The sequence below is a fragment of the Entelurus aequoreus genome, linkage group LG16, assembly GCF_033978785.1.
Source record: "Entelurus aequoreus isolate RoL-2023_Sb linkage group LG16, RoL_Eaeq_v1.1, whole genome shotgun sequence".
NCBI lineage: Eukaryota > Metazoa > Chordata > Actinopteri > Syngnathiformes > Syngnathidae > Entelurus > Entelurus aequoreus.
The window spans coordinates 4,333,290-4,356,820 of NC_084746.1; the positions used below are offsets into that span (position 1 = coordinate 4,333,290).

General features: G+C 39.6%; 1 protein-coding gene across 1 annotated transcript in view; it reads right to left on the reverse strand.

Moving 5' to 3' along the window:
* LOC133631538 (dynein axonemal heavy chain 8-like) overlaps positions 1–23,531 on the reverse strand; it is a 200,699-nt gene that overhangs the window by 17,353 nt on the left and 159,815 nt on the right. The window contains exons 70-78 of the mRNA XM_062023834.1: positions 23,291–23,428; positions 23,079–23,206; positions 19,081–19,249; positions 14,630–14,785; positions 7,112–7,267; positions 4,051–4,233; positions 3,853–3,958; positions 807–1,059; positions 540–730 (exon numbers count right to left, since the gene is read on the reverse strand). Of these exons, the coding sequence (XP_061879818.1) occupies positions 540–730; positions 807–1,059; positions 3,853–3,958; positions 4,051–4,233; positions 7,112–7,267; positions 14,630–14,785; positions 19,081–19,249; positions 23,079–23,206; positions 23,291–23,428 (1,480 nt within the window). The remainder of the gene's footprint in view (positions 1–539; positions 731–806; positions 1,060–3,852; positions 3,959–4,050; positions 4,234–7,111; positions 7,268–14,629; positions 14,786–19,080; positions 19,250–23,078; positions 23,207–23,290; positions 23,429–23,531) is intronic.

Sequence of the window (23,531 nt, forward strand, 5' to 3'; positions counted from 1 at the left end):
TTTTTCGTGTTTTCTCCTCTTTTAAACCGTTCAATTAAGTGTAAATATCATTAATTATTAATAATAACAGAGTTAAAGGTAAATTGAGTAAATTGGCTATTTCTGGCAATTTATTTAAGTGTGTATCAAACTGGTAGCCCTTCGCATTAATCACTACCCAAGAAGTAGCTCTTGCTTTCAAAAAGGTTGGTGACCCCTGTTCTAGGTTGTTCTCCTGAAATGTCAGTAAACCTTGATGATATTCCTATTCTGTCCTGGTGATCCTTCTTACTCAGCAAATATGTCATCCAAAAGAACTTGGGATTGACCAGTAACTTAAATTCCCTTGGAGTAAGAACTGGTCTTGACGCAACAGTTCCCTCCGGGTACTCCGGCTTGTCTAGGGTGTACCCCGCCTACCGCCCGAATGCAGCTGAGATAGGCTCCAGCACCCCCCTGGTCTCGTACAGGTGGCATTAGCCGCAAAGGATATGGGTAGGGGACCATGCAGTGACTTATACTCATAGAATGTGTAGCATGTTGATAAAAAACGGTGTTACCTTTAATAAGAATCTGAAACTGGCTGTGTTGTATCTTCCCGTTCTGCAGGTCAATCTTGAGGGCCATCAGCAGCGTGAAGATGAACTTGTGGTTCTCGTACAGTCCTCTGACTGTGTACCTGAACACTTCGTAAGTCAAGTACTCGATGATGTTGAGGATTCGTTTGGACGTTTTGGACGACTTCTCAGACCTGCCAAAGTATTTTGCTGATGAGAGAACCAAACATGCGCAGAGCAAAAATTAGACCCTGGAGTGAGTACCCTTACTTTGCCAGCGAAATGTCAAAAATCTTGAGGAACTGGCTCAGGGAGGTCTGGTACATGACGTTGACCATGCTCATCTCCGTGATGAGGAAGTAAAGTATGCTGCCTCGGCACGCCACCGGACGATACTCCGACTGAGCCGCCTTGATCTTCTCCTCTGCCTCGGCGGCGATGTTCAGCTTCGCGCTGACCTCGGCAGCCGTTTGCTTGGTGGTGCTCAAGATTCCGATCATGGAGTCATCGTCCACCAAGGAACCTGAGGACACACAGTCGTGCTATTACACCTGAATTCCTAGCAGACTTATGGAGCAGGTCTATAACCAAACCCCCCAAAGGCAAGCACATTTGTGACAATCCATCCATACATCCATTTTCCTCCGCTTATCCAAGGTCGGGTCGCGGGGGCAGCAGCCTAAGTAGAGAAGCCCAGACTTCCCTCTCCCCAGCCACTTCGTGCAGTTCTTCCCGGGGGATCCCGAGGCGTTCCCAGGCCAGCCGGAAGACATAGTCTTCCCAATGTATCCTGGGTCTTCCCTGTGGCCTTCTGCCGGTCGGACGTGCCCTAAACACCTCCCTAGGGAGGCGTTCGGGTGGCATCCTGAGCAGATGCCCGAACCACCTCATCTGGCTCCTCTCAATGTGGAGATATCCATACACTTGGGTGCTATCCATACACTTGGGTAAAACAGAATCCATCCTGTTTGGGTCCCACATCAACCGTAAGAAAGTCAATGACTTCACCATAAAAGTAGGTGACATTGTTATCACCAGGAAAGATGAGGTCACCTACCTAGGTTCTATTCTAGAGGCTAACCTTTCCTGTGATAAAATGGCAACCAAGGTAATCAGAAAGGTTAACCAATGAACGAGATTTCTCTACAAAATCTCCTCTCTGGTCAACAAAAGCACCTTGAGGATTCTGGCGGGAACTCTCGTTCAACCCTTTTTCGATTACGCATGCACCTCCTGGTACCCTAGCACCTCCAAAACCCTCAAATCTAAACTCCAAACATCTCAGAACAAGCTAGTCAGATTACTTCTAGACCTCCACCCCAGATCCCACCTCACTCCTACCCACTTCTCTAAAGTGGGCTGGCTCAAGGTGGAGAACAGAGTTAAACAACTTGCACTGAGCCTGGTCTATAAAATCCACTACACCTCCCTGATACCGAAGTAGATGTCAAACTACTTCCTTAACGTAAATGACCGCCATAACCACAACACCAGGGGGAGCTCCACTAACCACGTTAAACCCAGATTCTGAACTACCAAAGGTCTTAACTCATTCTCTTTCTATGCCACATCAATGTGGAATGCACTCCCAACAGGTGTAAAAGAAAGGGCATCTCTATCCTCCTTCAAAACCGCAATAAAAGTTCACCTACAGGCAACTTCAACCCTAAACTAACACCCTCCCCGGATTGCTAATAATCAAATGTAAACAATCAAATGCAGATACTTTTTCTTATGCCTTCTGATCTCTCTCTCTCTCTCTCTCTCTGTCTCTCTCTATGTCCACTACTTGATGTCCATATCCTACCCCCCCCCCCCCACCTCCACACCCCTGATTGTAAATAATGTAAATAATTCAATGTGATTATCTTGTGTGATGACTGTATTATGATGATAGTATATATCTGATAGTATATATCTGTATCATGAATCAATTTAAGTGGACCCCGACTTAAACAAGTTGAAAAACTTATTTGGGTGTTACCATTTAGTGGTCAATTGTACGGAATATGTACTTCACTGTGCAACCTACTAATAAAAGTCTCAATCAATCAATCAATCCTGCCGGTCGGTCGTGCCCTAAACGAGGCGTTCGGGTGGCATCCTGACCAGATGCCTGAACCACCTCATCTGGCTCTTCTCCATGTGGAGGAGCAGCGGCTTTACTCTTGAGTTCCTCCCGGATGACAGAGCCTTTTGTCAAGAGGAGTGGTCAAAAATTCAAGCAGAAGCTTGTGGATGGCTACCAAAAGCGCCTTATTGCAGTGCAACTTGCCAAGGGACATGTAAGCAAATATTAACATTGCTGTATGTACACTACCGTTCAAAAGTTTGGGGTCACATTGAAATGTCCTTATTTTTGAAGGAAAAGCACTGTACTTTTCAATGAAGATAACTTTAAACTAGTCTTAACTTGAAAGAAATACACTCTATACATTGCTAATGTGGTAAATGACTATTCTAGCTGCAAATGTCTGGTTTTTGGTGCAATATCTACATAGGTGTATAGAGGCCCATTTCCAGCAACTATCACTCCAGTGTTCTAATGGTACAATGTGTTTGCTCATTGGCTCAGAAGGCTAATTGATGATTAGAAAACCCTTGTGCAATCATGTTCACACATCTGAAAACAGTTTAGCTCGTTACAGAAGCTACAAAACTGACCTTCCTTTGAGCAGATTGAGTTTCTGGAGCATCACATTTGTGGGGTCAATTAAACGCTCAAAATGGCCAGAAAAAGAGAACTTTCATCTGAAACTCGACAGTCTATTCTTGTTCTTAGAAATGAAGGCTATTCCACAAAATTGTTTGGGTGACCCCAAACTTTTGAACGGTAGTGTATACTTTTGACTAGAGATGGCCGATAATATTATCGGCCGATATATGCGTTAAAATGTAATATCGGAAATTATCGGTATCGGTTTTTTTAATTATCGGTATCGTTTTTTTTTTTTTTTTTTTTTTTTCTGTGGGTGGGGGAAAGCACGCCTCTTCTTTTCCACCGGAGCGCTCCAATAAAACACACTCAGATCTTCAGTTTCTAGCCGATACTACATACAAATAACGTAAAATAACGCAGTAACGCATCATGTAGTAACGGTAACTGAGTTACTGTATATAAAAAAATAACGCGTTAGATTACTAGTTACCGCCGAAACTAACGGCGTTAGTCCCAACACTGTTTATAACACACGTTATAATTAAGCTGTTAGTAAATGACGTAAAAAGTTGCGCATGTTAAAATAAGACCCCCATAAAAGTTGCAGTCACAAGTGTTTGTTTGAAGTCACATGCATCTACAGAAAAGACTCGTCACCTTTTGTGGAGCTGAGTTTGTACAGCAGGTTGTCCTCCAGCTCTTGCATCTTCCTTTTGTTGGATGTCACGTCCTCAATTAGCTTTAACCGCTCCGCCTCGAGTTCCTGTCACAAGCGTTGTGGTGATGTCTTTACTTCATCTCACCTCGCGTGACGTCAACACGCCAAACTGTACAGGAGGCGGAGGGTCAAATAACCTTCTTCTCCGCGAGGATGACGCGACCCAGAAGCTGGTCCTCCAAGCCCTTCATGTTGACGGTGAAGTCAATGATTGACGTCTTGGCGCTCACCTCTGGCGTGTAGGACGGATTGGGTAGTTTAGTGGTGATGTAGAGCCGGAAATTAGGCGACACGTCCACGTCTTTGTCTCCCACTTTCACCTACACGGGGCAGAAACCCAAAAAGAAATGTTCAGCACGGTTACTTTATTGACATTTTATGAGCATACAATGCTTTTCAGTAGAGATGTCCGATAATATCGGCCGATATATGCGTTAAAATGTAATATCGGAAATGATCGGTATCGTTTTTTTAATTATCGGTATCTTTTTTTATTTTTTTTTATTTTTTTATTTAATTAAATCAACATAAAAAACACAAGATACACTTACAATTAGTGCACCAACCCAAAAAACCTCCCTCCCCCATTTACACTCATTCACACAAAAGGGTTGTTTCTTTCTGTTATTAATATTCTGCTTCCTACATTATATATCAATATATATCAATACAGTCTGCAAGGGATACAGTCCGTAAGCACACATGATTGTGGTCCACTAATAGTACTAACCTTTAACAGTTAATTTTACTAATTTTCATTCATTACTAGTTTCTATGTAACTGTTTTTATATTGTTGTACTTTCTTTTTTATTCAAGAAAATGTTTTTAATTTATTTATCTTATTTTACTAATTTTTTTAAAAAGTACCTTATCTTCACCATACCTGGTTGTCCAAATTAGGCATAATAATGTGTTAATTCCACGACTGCATATATCGGTTGATATCGGTATCGGTAATTAAAGAGTTGGACAATATCGGAATATCGGATATCGGCAAAAAGCCATTATCGGACATCCATACTTTTCAGTATTCACGCATAGTATTCTAATTCTTCCTTTTCCACCCTTTTTTTCTCTCCACCTTCTTGTGCTACATATTTCAATATCCATAATTTTATAATTTTCTATAAATTCCAAATTTTCTGAAAAGTGGCCCAAAAATGTGTTACGACGTCGACATTTCTCAACTTATTCAAACCATTGCGAATAGAGATGTCCGATAATATCGGACTGCCGATATTATCGGACTGCCGATATTATCGGCCGATAAATGCTTTAAAATGTAATATCGGTTTCAAGAAGTAAAATGTATGACTTTTTAAAAACGCCACACGGACGTAGGGAGAAGTACAGAGCAGTTGCATCTCCCAGTCATACTTGATGACTGTATTATGATGCTGTACAATAGACTGAATTTCACATGTGAATAATATAAATACAGTCTATTATACAGCATTATTCACATGTGAATAACATAAATACAGTCTATTATACAGCATTATTCACATGTGAATAACATAAATACAGTCTATTATACAGCATTATTCACATGTGAATAATGCTGTATAATAGACTGAATTTCACATGTGAATAATATAAATACAGTCTATTATACAGCATTATTCACATGTGAATAACATAAATACAGTCTATTATACAGCATTATTCACATGTGAATAATGCTGTATAATAGACTGTATTTCACATGTGAATAATATAAATACAGTCTATTATACAGCATTATTCACATGTGAATAACATAAATACAGTCTATTATACAGCATTATTCACATGTGAATAATCCTGTATAATAGACTGTATTTCACATGTGAATAATATAAATACAGTCTATTATACAGCATTATTCACATGTGAATAACATAAATACAGTCTATTATACAGCATTATTCACATGTGAATAATATAAATACAGTCTATTATACAGCATTATTCACATGTGAATAACATAAATACAGTCTATTATACAGCATTATTTACATGTGAATAATCCTGTATAATAGACTGTATTTCACATGTGAATAATATAAATACAGTCTATTATACAGCATTATTCACATGTGAATAACATAAATACAGTCTATTATACAGCATTATTCACATGTGAATAATCCTGTATAATAGACTGTATTTCACATGTGAATAATATAAATACAGTCTATTATACAGCATTATTCACATGTGAATAACATAAATACAGTCTATTATACAGCATTATTCACATGTGAATAATCCTGTATAATAGACTGTATTTCACATGTGAATAATATAAATACAGTCTATTATACAGCATTATTCACATGTGAATAACATAAATACAGTCTATTATACAGCATTATTCACATGTGAATAATGCTGTATAATAGACTGTATTTCACATGTGAATAATATAAATACAGTCTATTATACAGCATTATTCACATGTGAATAACATAAATACAGTCTATTATACAGCATTATTCACATGTGAATAATCCTGTATAATAGACTGTATTTCACATGTGAATAATATAAATACAGTCTATTATACAGCATTATTCACATGTAAATAACATAAATACAGTCTATTATACAGCATTATTCACATGTGAATAACATAGTCTATTATACAGCATTATTCACATGTGAATAACATAGTCTATTATACAGCATTATTCACATGTGAATAACAAATACAGTCTATTATACAGCATTATTCACATGTGAATAACATAAATACAGTCTATTATACAGCATTATTCACATGTGAAGAACATAAATACAGTCTATTATACAGCATTATTCACATGTGAATAATATAAATACAGTCTATTGTACAGCATTATTCACATGTGAATAACATAAATACAGTCTATTATACAGCATTATTCATGCGTGAATAATATAAATACATTATACATTTATAGTACATGTATAGTCAAAAAGAACATATGCATTATATATAGTATTATTAATAGATTGCTCAACTAAAGTCCCTCTCGCAACCTGCTTGACACTTTTAAGTGCACGGTCTTGCATCACTTGCATGCACGCTACCAGCGCCTAACCACACCAGAGCACCCACACCCCTTATCAGTAACCGGAACCATGTCTCCTACAAATAAATACCTCGCCATGCTAATTGTCTTTGCTTTTGTTAGACCCGCCTTGCTGACTCACACACACACAGGGGGATTTACCTTGTAGTTTGATCCAGATTTAAAGAAGTTCTTCTCAAGAATATTGTCCAGGGCAGGGTCCAGCTCTTCGCCCACATCTTCAATGATCAGCGGCTTGCCCAAGGATATGGAGTCCTCTAAATGCGTACGGAAGAACTTGTGGTTGAGAGACGTGCTCTGTGGGCGGGATGACAGCCGTGGGGGAAAATGTTGAAGTTAAGACATTACATTACACTCATTTGTGACATAAAGCTAGGACAGGGGTCGGCAACCCGCGGCTCTTTAGCGCCGCCCTAGTGGCTCTCTGGAGCTTTTTCAAAAATGTATGAAAAATGGAAAAAGATGGGAAAAAAATTTTGTTTTTTGTTTTAGTATGGTTTCTGTAGGAGGACAAACATGACACAAACCTCCCTAATTGTTATAAAGCACACTGTTTATATTAAACAGGCTTCACTGATTCGAGTATTTGGCGAGCGCCGTTTTGTCCTACTAATTTTGGCGGTCCGTGAACTCACCTTAGTTTGTTTACATGTGTAACTTTCTCCGACTTTCTAGGACGTGTTTTACGCCACTTCTTTTTCTGTCTCATTTTGTCCACCAAACCTTTAACGTTGTGCATGAAGGCACAAAGGTGAGTTTTGTTGATGTTATTGACTTGTGTGGAGTGCTAATCAGACATATTTGGTCACAGCATGACTGCAAGCTAATCGATGCTAACATGCTATTTAGGCTAGCTATATGTACATATTGCATCATTATGCCTCATTTGTAGCTATATTTGAGGTCATTTAGCTTCCTTTAAGTCTTCTTAATTCAACTTATATCTCATGACACACTATCTGTATGTAATATGGCTTCTAATTTGTTGCGGCTCCAGACAGATTTGTTTTTGTATTTTTGGTCCAATATGGCTCTTTCAACATTTTGGGTTGCCGACCCCTGAGCTAGGATGTCATAGGTTGGTTCAGATAGCTTAGCATACGTTGATACATCATCCATGTCTGCCTCGCATCTTTCAATTTTCCCTCCGTGGAAAAATTTAGGACACCACTGAGCTAATTTTTTTGGGTTTTTTTGTGTGGTGAAGTTCAATACGACTGGAGTAGAGATGGCTACCTTTCGCATTTCCACCGAGACGCTACTTATTCCCGTTACCTGGGAGTCGATACCAGTACTCAACAGTACCAATTTTCAGTACTTTTGTCTGTGTTCATCCATCTTCTTCCGCTTATCCGAGGTCGGGTCGCGGGGGCAGCAGCCTAAGCAGGGAAGCCCAGACTTCCCTCTCCCCAGCCACTTTGTCCAGCTCCTCCCGGGGGATCCCGAGGCGTTCCCAGGCCAGCCGGGAGACATAGTCTTCCCAACGTGTCCTGGGTCTTCCCCGTGAACTCCTACCGGTCGGACGTGCCCTAAACACCGTTCGGGTGGCATCCTGACCAGATGCCCGAACCACCTCATCTGGCTCCTCTCCATGTGGAGGAGCAGCGGCTTTACTTTGAGCTCCCCCCGGATGACAGAGCTTCTCACCCTATCTCTAAGGGAGAACCCCGCCGCTTGTACCCGTGTGTGGAGGGAAAGTGCGATCAGCGCGCCCGCAGGAGCAAAAGTCACCGCCGCTGTCCATGGTACTGAGGACGAGCACCAGCAGATGTGGGAGTGGCTTCCTAGCAGCTCCACTGTAGACAGGGCACCAGAGCCAAGCGTGCAGGTTTAACAAAGTTTTAAAGGCCTACTGAAATGACATTTTTTTATTCAAACGGGGATAGCAGATCCATTCTATGTGTCATACTTGATCATTTTGCGATATTGCCATATTTTTGCTGAAAGGATTTAGTATAGGACAACGTCGATAAAGTTCACAACTTTTGGTCTCTGATAAAAAAAAACCTTGCCCCTACCAGAAGTAGCGTGACGTAGTCAGTTGTTCACTCCCTCATATTTTCCTATTGTTTTCAACGCAGCTAGAGCGATTCGGCCCATTACCCCATTCATTTGAGCGAGGATGAAAGATTCGTGGATGAGGAACGTTAGAGTGACGGACTAGAATGCAGTGAAATACATATTTTTTTTCGCTCTGACCGTAACTTAGGTACAAGCTGGCTCATTGGATTCCACACTTTCTCCTTTTTCTATTGTGGATCACGGATTTGTATTTTAAACCACCTCGGATACTATATCCTCTTGAAAATGAGAGTCGAGAACGCGAAATGGACATTCACAGTGACTTTTATCTCCACGACAATACATCGACGAAACACTTTAGCTACGGAGCTAACGTGATAGCATCGCGCTTAACTGCATATAGAAACAAAATAAATAAATCCCTGACTGGAAGGATAGATAGAAAATCAACAATACTATTAAACCGTGGACATGTAACTACACGGTTAATGCTTTCCAGCCTGGCAAAGGTTAACAATGCTGTGCTAATGACGCCATTGAAGCTAACTTAGCAACCGGACCGCACAGAACTATGCTAAAAACATTAGCTCTCCACCTACGCCAGCCAGCCCTCATCTGCTCATCAACGCCCGTGCTCACCTGCGTTCCAGCGATCGGCGGAAGGGCGAAGGACTTCACCCGATGCGTTTGGCGGCCCGGAGACGTAGGAAGTCAAGGTGAGGTCGGCGGCTAGCGCGTCTGCTCTCCAACAAAGTCCTCCTGGTTGTGTTGCTGTAGTCCGCTGCTAATACACCGATCCCACCTACAACTGTCTTCTTTGCAGCCTTCATTGTTCATTAAACAAATTGCAAAAGATGTCCAGAATACTGTGGAATTATGAAATGAAAACAGAGCTTTTTGTATAGGATTCTACGGGGTACCATAACTTCCGTTACTTGGACTTCGTCACGCGCATATGTCATCATACCGCGACGTTTCAGCCGGATATTTCCCGGGAAATCTTAAATGTCACTTTATAAGTTAACCCGGCCGTATTGGCATGTGTTGCAATGTTAAGATTTCATCATTGATATATAAACTATCAGACTGCGTGGTCGCTAGTAGTGGCTTTCAGTAGGCCTTTAATGTTTTAACCAGATCTTTCCAAAATGTTTTTCAGCAAGTCGTGACGTTGCCGTCACTCCCCATCCTCTCTCCTCCTCTGCTACCGGCTGCTTACTGTTAAAGACAACTGATGATTAGATCAACACGTACCACCTGTGAAATCTAATCACCTGCCAGCTGTGTCTCGCTGTCAGCACGGTGACTTTTGCTTCTGCAGGCGCGCTGATCGCACTTTCCCTCCACACCGTGATCTTGTCCTTTCGGTCATAACCCAAAGCTCATGACCGTAGGTGAGGATGGGAACGTAGATCGACCGGTAAATTGAGAGCTTTGCCTTCCGGCTCAGCTCCTTCTTCACCACAACGGATCGATACAGCGTCCGCATTACTGAAGACGCCGCACCGATCCGCCTGTCCATCTCACCATCCACTCTTCCCTCACTCGTGAACAAGATTCCCAGGTACTTGAACTCCTCCACTTGGGGCAGGGTCTCCTCCCCAACTCGGAGATGGCACTCCACCCTGGGCGGTGCTGATTCTCATCCCAGTCGCTTCACACTCAGCTGCGAACCGATCCAGTGAGAGCTGAAGATCCTGGCCAGATGAAGCGATCAGGACCACAACATCTGCAAAAAGCAGAGACCTAATCCTGCGGGCCACCAAACCGGATCCCCTCAACGCCCTGACCGCGCCTAGAAATTCTGTCCATAAAAGTTACGAACAGAATCGGTGACAAAGCGCAGCCTTGGCGGAGTCCAACCCTCACTGGACCCTTTGTGTTCATGTGGTAATAAACAGTGTTTAATAACATTTCATTCTTTTAAATTTGACATTTAAAGGGAAACTTCGGTTTTTTTCAACCTGGGCCCTGTTTTCATAATTTTTTCTGTATATGTGAGTGCTGGATAAAACATTTTTTGAGGTCGCGCCAGTATTGAGCAGGGCAGGCAGCCTCCAGCCCAGCTAACGCTCGTACACAGGGCAACTGGCTCTCGTCAAAATTCGGCCTATAAACATGCATTTTTTTCACACTGACAGGCTCAGATAGTTACAATGAGTGTCCGACAACATACTAGAAAGGAGAAATTAACGTATGTCTCTACCTTTAGCTGGAGATCGCTGTTTGTTGTGAGCTGTGTCCAAATCTCACCACGCTACAAATCTCGTTCCGAAATCTCGCGATAACTCGCGACAAAACACCGGTGGAAAAACAGTTACCTGACTGAGGTGAAGAGAGATGACTGAAGTGATTTTCTGTTGGATTACCGAAGACTGTTATTTTAGTTTTATAGAAAAGTTTGTTTGTTTGTCTGTCATGGCTCTCTTCACCTCAGTCAGGTAACTGTTTTTCCACCGGTGTTTTGTCGCGAGTTATCGCGAGATTTCGGAACGAGATTTGTAGCGTGGTGAGATTTGGACACAGCTCGCAAAAAACAGCGATCTCCAGCTAAAGGTAGAGACATACGTTAATTTCTCCTTTCTAGTATGTTGTCGGACACTCATTGTAACTATCTGAGCCTGTCAGTGTGAAAAAAATGCATGTTTATAGGCCGAATTTTGACGAGAGCCAGTTGCCCTGTGTACGAGCGTTAGCTGGGCTGGAGGCTGCCTGCCCTGCTCAATACTGGCGCGACCTCAAAAAATGTTTTATCCAGCACTCACATATACAGAAAAAATTATGAAAACAGGGCCCAGGTTGAAAAAAACCGAAGTTTCCCTTTAACAGTGATCTCATGCTATTAATTATATTTTGTTTTCTTACCTTTCTGTGTCTCATTTGCAAGTATTACATACTTGCCAACCCTCCCGTTTTTAGCGGGAGAATCCCGGTATTCAGCGCCTCTCCCGACAACCTCCCGGCAGAGATTTTCTCCCGACAAACTCCCGGTATTCGGCCGGAGCTGGAGGCCACGCCCCCTCCAGCTCAATGCGGACCTGAGACTGAGTGGGGACAGCCTGTTCTCACGTCCGCTTTCCCACAATATAAACAGCTTGCCTGCCCAACGACGTCATAACATCTAGGGCTTTTAGAGAGTAGAGTGTACAACTGCGCACACAACAAGGAGACGAAGCAGAAGAACGAGGAAATTACGGACATGGCGACGCCAACGACGAGCAAGATGAAGAAATACGCTTGCAAGTTCCAAAACGAATGGAAACAAGAATTTCAGTTCATCCAGGACAGTTCAAAGGGGAAGGTGTATGTTGCCTGTACATTTTGTAGAACAGACTTCTCCATTGAACACGGTGGCCGAAATGATATACTCATCATGAACGGAGAAGTTAAACAGGACAATACTGCCATCTAATGGATAGCCACCGGAACACTGAAATTGAAGTATTTCTTTTATTTATATGTAAATAAAATAAATATAAATATATATATATACATATATATATATATATATATATATATATATATATATATATATATATATATATATATATATATATATGTATATATATATATGTATATATATATATTAGGGCTGCAACTAACGATTAATTTGATAATCGATTAATCTGTCGATTATTACTTCGATTAATCGATTAATAATCGGATAAAAGAGACAAGCTACATTTCTATCCTTTCCAGTATTTTATTGAAAAAAAACAGCATACTGGCACCATACTTATTTTGATTATTGTTTCTCAGCTGTTTGTACATGTTGCAGTTCATAAATAAATATTTATTTTATTAAAAAAAATAAAAAATTTTTTTAAAATAAAATAAAATTTAAAAAAGCCTCTGCGCATGCGCATAGCATAGATCCAACGAATCGATGACTAAATTAATCGGCAACTATTTTTATAATCGATTTTAATAGATTTAATCGATTAGTTGTTGCAGCCCTAATACATATATATATATATATATATATATATATATATATATATATATACATATATATATGTATACATATATATATATATATATATGTATATATATATATATACATATATATATATATACATATATACATATATATATATATATATATATATATATATATATATGTATATATATATATATATATATATATATATGAAATACTCGAGTTGGTGAATTCTAGCTGTGAATAACCACGCCCCCAACCACGCCCCCCGCCTCCCGATGTTGGAGGTCTCAAGGTTGGCAAGTATGAAGTATTATATAGTAGATTTTGCATGGATGCCATCCAACATCCTGGCAGTGGCGTATAGGCGAGGGTATGTTGCCGTGGTCAGAAAAATGTTTGCCATTAAGATAAATGTGCCTGTCTTGTCTTTTGTTGTCCTACAAAGTGTTGATACTGTAAGGGTCAGATCTACTAAGATCCCAGCTAAATAGTGTGTGCAAGCTATACAATTTAGTGGGCATGTTGCAGCTGATCCACTAAGAATGTCTAATGATAATGTCAATGAGGGATTTTTATTTACTGCTATGTTGAAATTGTAACTAATATTGATACTGTTGTTGATAATATTCATTTTTGTTTCACTACTTTTGGTTTGTTCTGTGTGGTGTTTGTGTCTCCTCTCAATTGCTCTGTTTATTGCAGTTCTGAGTGTTGCTGGTTTTGGAATTGGATTGCATTGTTATGGTATTGCTGTGTATTGTTTTGTTGGATTGATTAATTAAATAAAATAAAATAAAATTTAAATAAAAAATTTTAAAATTAAAATAAATACCGTATTTCCTCGAATAGCCACAGGGGCGCTAATTAATTTAAAACCTCTTCTCACCCCTGCGTTTACCAAAAGCAGGCGAGATTGCCATGAATGCGGTAATTATTTTAAAACCTCTTCTCACTCCGGCGCTTACCTTATCATGAAAAGCACATTTAATAAAAAAAAATGTTATTATGGTCTTACCTTTAGGTATAAATGAGTCCATGCCAGCTCCTTTTGAAGAAAAGCATCGATATAGAAGTCTTCCTTCAGTTTTAAAAGTCTCTCTGACTCGATGGAGATCTGCTTCGATTGAAAGTCCAGTTTAGAAAACTGTTTTATTTTAGATATGTAATCCTCCATGGTAAAATAAATGGCTGCGCACTATTGCTGCTGTTGTCTTCTTCTGCAGCACAGGTCTTCTGCAGTACCAGCAGTCGCAAGAAGGATCACTAGCGCCCTCTACCACCAGGAGGCGGGAGTCATTTAATGACTCATGTTTGACCCGGCGGAAGTGCCAAGCATGCGCTAATTATTTTGCGAAACGAGTTTGACCCGGCTGTAATTCTAGGCATGCGAATACCATATTCCTGGCGCCAATTCAAGGAAATACGGTACATTTAAAAAATTGATTTTTTTAAAATGACAATAGATTCTGAATCGCACAGCGTGAGAATCGCCATTCGAATTCAAATCGATTTTTTCCCACACCCCTAGTATGCGTACTCTTTTGGTATGGAAAATGACAACATTATTTAGTGCTTGTTTACCCGCAATGAGCTTGAGCCGATGCGGAGTCTGCAACTGGACGTGACGTCACGTGCAATCAATACAATTTGCTCGGTACCTACTAATGTACTGAATTCTGTACCCATCCCCTAACCTGGAGGGAATTGGCCTTTTCTTTTTCCGTAATCCAGGTCTTTCCTTGAGTCTGGGGGTCGACCAGGAGAGGATAACGGGCTGCTTTGGTGACAATGATGCCATTTTGCACTGACAGGTCGTCTCCGGGCAGACCCTGAAGGTTCCACTCGCTGATCTAGTAGGAACAAACACACATTCAATTCAATAATTCCATGTGATTATCTTGTGTGATGACTGTATTATGATGATAGTATATATGATAGTATATATCTGTATCATGAACCAATTTAAGTGGACCCCGACTTAAACAAGTTGAAAAACTTATTCGGGTGTTACCATTTAGTGGTCAATTGTACGGAATATGTACTTCACTGTGCAACCTACTAATAAAAGTCTCAATCAATCAATCAACTCACTATTTGTGAATCAAACTGTGGTCCACATTTATCATTTCGGTGTTGTTTGTTAGCCCTCATTTTCGTAAGATTTGGTTTTTCAACTAAACATTTTGGCAAGTTTTTCCCGGTTTTGTCTGTCGTCTGTTATCGTCAGGCCAAACATTGCGCACAACAAACTAGTCTGTTTGCCAGCGTATTATCCTAAACCAGGGGTCACCAACGTGGTGCCCGCGGGCGCCAGGTAGCCCGTAAGGACCAGATGAGTAGCCCGCTAAAAATAGCTCAAATAGCAGCACTTACCAGTGAGCTGCCTCTATTTTTTAAATTGTATTTATTTACTAGCAAGCTGGTCTCGCTTTGCCCGACATTTTTAATTCTAAGAGAGACAAAACTCAAATAGAATTTGAAAATCCAAGAAAATATTTTAAAGACTTGGTCTTCTTTTGTTGAAATAAATTCATTAATTTTTTTACTTTGCTTCTTATAACTTTCAGAAAGACAATTTTAGAGACAAAATACAACCTTAAAAATGATTTTAGGATTTTTAAACACATATACCTTTTTACCTGTTATATTCCTTCCTCTTCTTTCCTGACAATTTAAATCAATGTTCAAGTAAATTTATTTTTTTTATTGTAAAGAATAATACATTCATTTTAATTTAATTTTTCATTTTAGCTTGTTTTTTCGACAAAGAATATTTGTGAAATATTTCTTCAAACTTTTTATGATTAAAATTCAATAAAATTATTCTGGCAAATCCAGAAAATCTGTAGAATCAAATTTAAATCTTATTTCAAAGTCTTTTGAATTTCTTTTAAAATTTTTGTTCTGGAAAATCTAGAAGAAATAATGATTTGTCTTTGTTAGAAATATAGCTTGGTCCAATTTGTTATATATTCTAACAAAGTGCAGATTGGATTTTAACCAATTTAAAACATATCATCAAAATTCTAAAATTAATCTTAATCAGGAAAAATTACTAATGATGTTCCATAAATTATTTTTTTAATTTTTTCAAAAAGATTCGAATTAGCTAGTTTTTCTCTTTCTTTTTTCCGGTTGAATTTTGAATTTTAAAGAGTCGAAATTGAAGATAAACTATGTTTCAAAATGTAATTGTCATTTTTTTCGTGTTTTCTCCTCTTTTAAACCGTTCAATTAAGTGTAAATATCATTAATTATTAATAATAACATAGAGTTAAAGGTAAATGGAGCAAATTGGCTATTTCTGGCAATTTATTTAAGTGTGTATCAAACTGGTAGCCCTTCGCATTAATCACTACCCAAGAAGTAGCTCTTGGTTTCAAAAAGGTTGGTGACCCCTGTCCTAAACAAAGAGTCCTGTACCTTCTTTAATACATTTTGAAGCGATGTTAAATGTTCATTTATACATTCCATTATTACCTTATATGCATTTTACATTGTTTTCTGTATGTAAAACTATCAGTATTCTTTATAAAATGTGTTTTGTATTTATATTTTGAGTGTCTGGAACCAGGCGACACCGGCAGTTGCCAGTTCTGCATAGCCTTCCCTAAGCTTCAATGCCTTTTCTAAGAGGCACTCACCTTTTGTTTATTTTTGGTTTAAGCCTTAAACACCTTTTTACCTGCACGCTGCTTCCCGCTATTTCCGACATCTACAAAGCAATTAGCTACCGGCTGCCACCTACTGATATGGAAGAGTATTACACGGTTACTCTGCACCGACACTCAACAACAACATATAATTTGCAGACTGTAATTACTGGTTTGCAAAAAACATATTGTTAACCAAAATAGGTTAAGTTACATAATCTCCCACGGCACACCAGACTGTATCTCATGGCACACTGGTGTGCCGCGGCACAGTGGTTGAAAAACACTGGACTACGGTGTCGGCATGGACTACATGCAATTTTTCAGGATTTATGCAGATCCCAAATACAGATCAGCAGGTACCAGAAGGTAAGAAAAGTTGCCCTTGCATAATATTGCGAAATAAAACGCCAGATAATATATCTTACCTTATACACACACCATAATAATACTCGTATGTTTAATGCGCCGACAATCCATCAAGCGGTGTGGCTTCATAGCTTACCAAAGTCCTACTAAAACATTTTGATAGATTTTTGAGCGCCGTGTTTAATGTTATATTTTTTCAATTGATCATATAAAATATTGGTGTTGTTTACTTGAGTCATATTGCTATCATATTGCAGTCTACATGTATCTATTATGTTTGCCTGCCATCTACTAGTCACACTTTCATTACACCACGTACCAAGTAAAATTGCTTCGAGGTCGGTAAGCAAAACCAGAATTATTCTGTATATTAGGCCAGTGTTTTTCAACCTTTTTTGAGCTAAGGCACATTTTTTTGCGTTGAAAAAATGCGGAGGCACACCACCAGCAGACATCATTAAAAAACAAAACTCAGTTGACAGTAAAGAGTCGTCGCAATTGTTGGATATGACTTTAAAGCATAACCAAGCATGCATCACTATAGCTCTTGTCTCAAAGTAGGTGTACTGTCACCACTAGGGATGTCCGATAATGGCTTTTTGCCGATATCCGATATTCCGATATTGTCCAACTCTTTAATTACCGATACCGATATCAACCGATACCGATATCAACCGATATATACAGTCGTGGAATTAACACATTATTATGCCTAATTTGGACAACCAGGTATGGTGAAGATAAGGTACTTTTTAAAAAAATGAATCAAATAAAATAAGATAAATAAATTAAAAACATTTTCTTGAATAAAAAAGAAAGTACAACAATATAAAAACAGTTACATAGAAACTAGTAATGAATGAAAATGAGTAAAATGAACTTTTAAAGGTTAGTACTATTAGTGGAGCAGCAGCACGCACAATCATGTGTGCTTACGGACTGTATCCCTTGCAGACTGTATTGATATATATTGATATATAATGTAGGAAGCAGAATATTAATAACAGAAAGAAACAACCCTTTTGTGTGAATGAGTGTAAATGGGGGAGGGAGGTTTTTTGGGTTGGTGCACTAATTGTAAGTGTATCTTGTGTTTTTTATGTTCATTTAATAAAAAAACAAACAAAAAAAAAAAAACGATACCGATAATAAAAAAAACGATACCGATAATTTCCTATGTTACATTTTAACGCATATATCAGCCAATAATATCGGCAGGCCGATATTATCGGACATCTCTAGTCACCACCTGTCACATCACACCCTGACTTATTTGGACTTTATTGCTGTTTTCCTGTGTGTAGTGTTTTAGTTCTTGTCTTGTGCTCCTATTTTGGTGGCTTTTTCTCTTCTTTTGGTATTTTCCTTGTAGCAGTTTCATGTCTTCCTTTGAGCATCTACTTTGTTTTAGCAATGAAGAATATTTCAGGTGTTTTTATCCTTATTTGTGGGGACATTGTTGATTGTCATGTCATGTTCGGATGTACATTGTCTTTGCTCCACAGTAAGTCTTTGCTGTCGTCCAGCATTCTGTTTTTGTTGACTTTGTAGCCAGTTCAGTTTTAGTTTTGTTCCGCATAGCCTTCCTTAAGCTTCAATGCCTTTTCTTAGGGGCACTCACCTTTTGTTTATTTTTGGTTTAAGCATTTGACACCTTTTTTTACCTGCACGCTGCATCCTGCTGTTTCCCACATGTACAAAGCAATTAGCTACCTGCTGCCACCTACTGATATGGAAGAGTATTACACGGTTACTCTGCCGAGCTCTAGACAGCACCGACACTCAACAACAACACATCATTTGCAGACTATAATTACTGCTTTGCAAAAAATATTTGTAACCCAAATAGGTGAAATTAGATCATCTCCCACGGCACACCAGACTGTATCTCACGGCATACTAGTGGTTGAAAAACACTACATTTAAGTGCGCCTTATAGTCCGAAAAATACGGTACGCTACTGCCTGGGGCGAAAAAATGACCTAGCATGTCTGAAACCACCCATGAATTGGATTTGCATTAACGATTCCGTTTTCCCACAATTCGGTCTATTTGATATTTTGGAGGGGATTATTAACCAAAACTGAGGTACGGCTACTGTACATTAAGTTTTGTGTTCTTACTGTAGGAGCATCCACCAAGGCAGAGATCAGGTTCAGGTTTTCCGTGAAGGGGATACTATTGGTCAGGAGTTCATTCTTCCACATGTCCAACAACATGTCGCGGAAATTCTGGTTGAAAGGGCCGCAGTAGGACAGGAAGCCGGTGAGCTGTAGGACGTCACCCACTAGCCTATCATTGGAAACACAAGCATCTGACAATTACGACTCCACAGAAGCGCTCTTAAATGTGTTCAGATATCATCCATGTTTTAATGTAAGCACCATTTTGCTACAAAGGGCATTATTAATATTGTGTTATTGTGATGTGTATTACAAACCCCGTTTCCATATGAGTTGGGAAATGGTGTTAGATGTAAATATGAACGGAATACAATGATTTGCAAATCCTTTTCAAGCCATATTCAGTTGAATATGCTACAAAGACAACATATTGGATGTTCAAACTCATAAACTTTTTTTTTGTTGCAAATAATCATTAACTTTAGAATTTGATGGCAGCAACACGTGACAAAGAAGTTGAGAAAGGTGGAAATAAATACTGATAAAGTTGAGGAATGCTCATCAAACACTTATTTGGAACATCCCACAGGTGTGCAGGCTAATTGGGAACAGGTGGGTGCCATGATTGGGTGTAAAAGTAGATTCCATGAAATGCTCAGTCATTCACAAACAAGGATGGGGCGAGGGTCACCACTTTGTCGACAAATGCGTGAGCAAATTGTTGAACAGTTTAAGAAAAACCTTTCCCAACCAGCTATTGCAAGGAATTTAGGGATTTCACCATCTACGCTCCGTAATATCATCAAAGGGTTCAGAGAATCTGGAGAAATCACTGCACGTAAGCAGCTAAGCCCGTGACCTTCCATCCCTCAGGCTGTACTGCATCAACAAGCCACATCAGTGTGTAAAGGATATCACCACATGGGCTCAGGAACACTTCAGAAACCCACTGTCAGTAACTACGGTTGGTCGCTACATCTGTAAGTGCAAGTTAAAACTCTCCTATGCGAGGCGAAAACCGTTTATCAACAACACCCAGAAACGCCGTCGGCTTCGCTGGGCCTGAGCTCATCTAAGATGGACTGATACAAAGTGGAAAAGTGTTCCACATTTCAAATTGTTTTTGGAAACTGTGGATGTTGTGTCCTCCGGACCAAAGAGGAAAAAAAACATCCGGATTGGTATAGGCGCAAAGTGTAAAAGCCAGCATGTGTGATGGTATGGGGGTGTATTAGTGCCCAAGACATGGGTAACTTACACATCTGTGAAGGCGCCATTAATGCTGAAAGGTACATACAGGTTTTGGAGCAACATATGTTGCCATCCAAGCAACGTTACCATGGACGCCCCTGCTTATTTCAGCAAGACAATGCCAAGCCACGTGTTACATCAACGTGGCTTCCTAGTAAAAGAGTGCGGGTACTAGACTGGCCTGCCTGTAGTCCAGACCTGTCTCCCATTGAAAATGTGTGGAACCTAAAATAGCAGAAGGGAGACCCCCGGACTGTTGAACAACTTAAGCTGTACATCAAGCAAGAATGGGAAAGAATTCCACCTGAGAAGCTTCAAAAATGTGTCTCCTCAGTTCCCAAACCTTTACTGAGTGTTGTTAAAAGGAAAGGCCATGTAACACAGTGGTGAACATGCCCTTTCCCAACTACTTTGGCACGTGTTGCAGCCATGAAATTCTAATTATTTGCAAAAAAAAAAAAAAGTTTATGAGTTTCAACATCAAATATGTTGTCTTTGTAGTGCATTCAACTGAATATGGCTTGAAAATGATTTGCCAATCATTGTATTCCGTTTATATTTACATCTAACACCATTTCCCAACTCATATGGAAACGGGGTTTGTCTAACGTGAAGACATTTAATTCAATTTCAAGGCATATAATCGTGCAGTATAAGGAAACAGTTATGGTGTACCGGTACCTTGAAGGTAGAAAAGCGCTATACAAGTATAACCCATCAACCCATAAATGGACATCCTCCAAGTCTGGTGGTTCCCTATTTTTTCCAGGGGTTGTAGTCTTTTATAGATATTGCTGTTGTTGTGTGGCAAATAATAAGTGTAACTATGTTAGCATCTACTTAGTAAAATGTATTCAGTTGTATCGCTCTAACTATATTGAGCAGCCTTCCGTTTGCCATCACTGGTGCCCTTGTGTGGTGGCATCACAGAAAGTCCACCAAACATCCACAGAAAAATCCTCAAAGAGCCTTCAGGCGTACCGTATTTTTCGGACTATAAGTCGCAGTTTTTTTCATAGTTTGTTACTTATACTCAGGAGCGACTTGTGTGAGAAATTATTAACACATTAGCGTAAAATATCAAATAATATTATTTAGCTCATTCACGTAAGAGACTAACACAGTGGTTCTTAACCTTGTTGGAGGTATAGAACCCCACCAGTTTCATATGCGCATTCACCGAACCCTTCTTTAGTGAAAAATACAATGTTTTTTTTTTCTTTCTTCAAATTCAAGACAAAGTTACCGTAATTTCCGGACTATAAGCCGCTACTTTTCCCCCTCGTTCTGGTCCCTGCGGCTTATACAAAGGTGCGGCTTATTTAGGGCCTGTTCTTCTCCGACACCGACGAAGAGGATGGATAGTACTTTATTGATTCCTTCAGGAGAGTTCCCTCAGGAAAATTTAAATTTCGGTGGTTTTAGTACGCAGGAGGAAGACGATGACACAATGATTAAAGACTGACTTTTCATATACCGGTAGGCTGCTTATTTTGATAACGTACAGGCGAGCACTTTGTATTACTTTGCACCGTTGTATTATTTGTACTCTGCACAAATGCTGTTCGCCATGTCAAAGATGTGAAAGTTTGATTGAATGATTGAAAGATTTATTGTTAATAAATGGGACGCTTTGCGTTCCCAAACAGTCATCTCTGTCCCGACAATCCCCTCCGTGGTAGCAGGAACCCCTATATACTACGCTAATTACACATCAAAACCCTGCGGCTTATAGTCGGGTGCGGCTTATATATGGAGCAATCTGTATTTTCCCCTAAATTTAGCTGGTGCGGCTTATAGTCAGGTGCGGCTTATAGTCCGGAAGTTACCGTATATGTTTTTTTTTTTTACTAGTGCAGAAAATTAACCTTGTTCAAAGAACAAAACCAACACAGTGCATAAACTCACAACAAGTTACACACCTGCAAATCAGTTGGGAAATTATAGGGAACATTGTTTGGGGGTATCCATAATACTTAGACTTCTTTTTTATTGTCTATCAAATTTTAACTTTACAGTACAGATACGCCGATAGGGAGAAGTTTTTATTTACACGATTGATTGATTGAATGAAACTTGTATTAGTAGATTGCACAGTACAGTACATATTCCGTACAATTGACCACTAAATGGTAACACCCGAATAAGTTTTTCAACTTGTTTAATTAAGTCGGGGTCCATATCAATCAATTCATGAGTCTGGTGTGTCTTAACCGCTGCGGCGGAGGCTCTGCCGAACCCCTGAGGCCGACTCACCGAACCCCTAGGGTTCGATCAAACCCAGGTTAAGAACCACTGGACTAGACGTATAAGATTTCATGGGATTTAGCGATTAGGAGTGACAGATTGTTTGGTAAACGTATAGCATGTTCTATATGTTATAGTTATTTGAATGACTTACCATAATATGTTACGTTAACATACCAGGCACCTTCTCAGTTGGTTATTTATGCCTCATATAACGTACACTTATTCAGCCTGTTGTTCACTATTCTTTAGACATTTTAAATTGCCTTTCAAATGTCTATTCTTGGTGTTGGCTTTTATCCAATACATTTCCCCAAAAATGCGACTTATACTCCAGTGCGACTTATATATGTTTTTTCCCTTCTTTATTATGCATTTTCGGCCGGTGCAATCTATACTCCGAAAAATACGGTAATCTTACTAGACGATTATATTTAAAATCCAAATTGCTTCCCTTCCTAGGTTTCAGTGTAATTGTAATGTCAACATTTCACTATTACCTTTTGATCTGCGATTTAAATTCTTTACTCTGCTGAGTCCACCGCACCTTCTCGTTACTCAGCCCGCCGATAAGGTCGGAGGCGGCCTGCATTTTATTTTTGCACATCTGTGAGCGATCCAAAAGTTCCTGGAAGACACCGACAAGTTAGCTAACCGCACTTTCACGTTACTTAACTGTGGAGTGTCTGACAGTTTAACAATACTGACATACCTGTTTTTCCTTCATAGCGGCGTCGGCCTTCGCCTGGACTATTGCGAGCTCCGCCTCCTTCTCCGCCAGGGTGGCCTGTGCAGCCGCTTGCTCACCGCTGGCCTTTTTGTAGCGCACTTCCTGAACCGCCAGATTAGCCTATAGCCACAAACAACAGACACAGTAAATGACGCCACTATTCAGCTAATATTATTGGACACACTTATTTGTTTCTGTATATTTTCCATCCTGAAAGCATGAA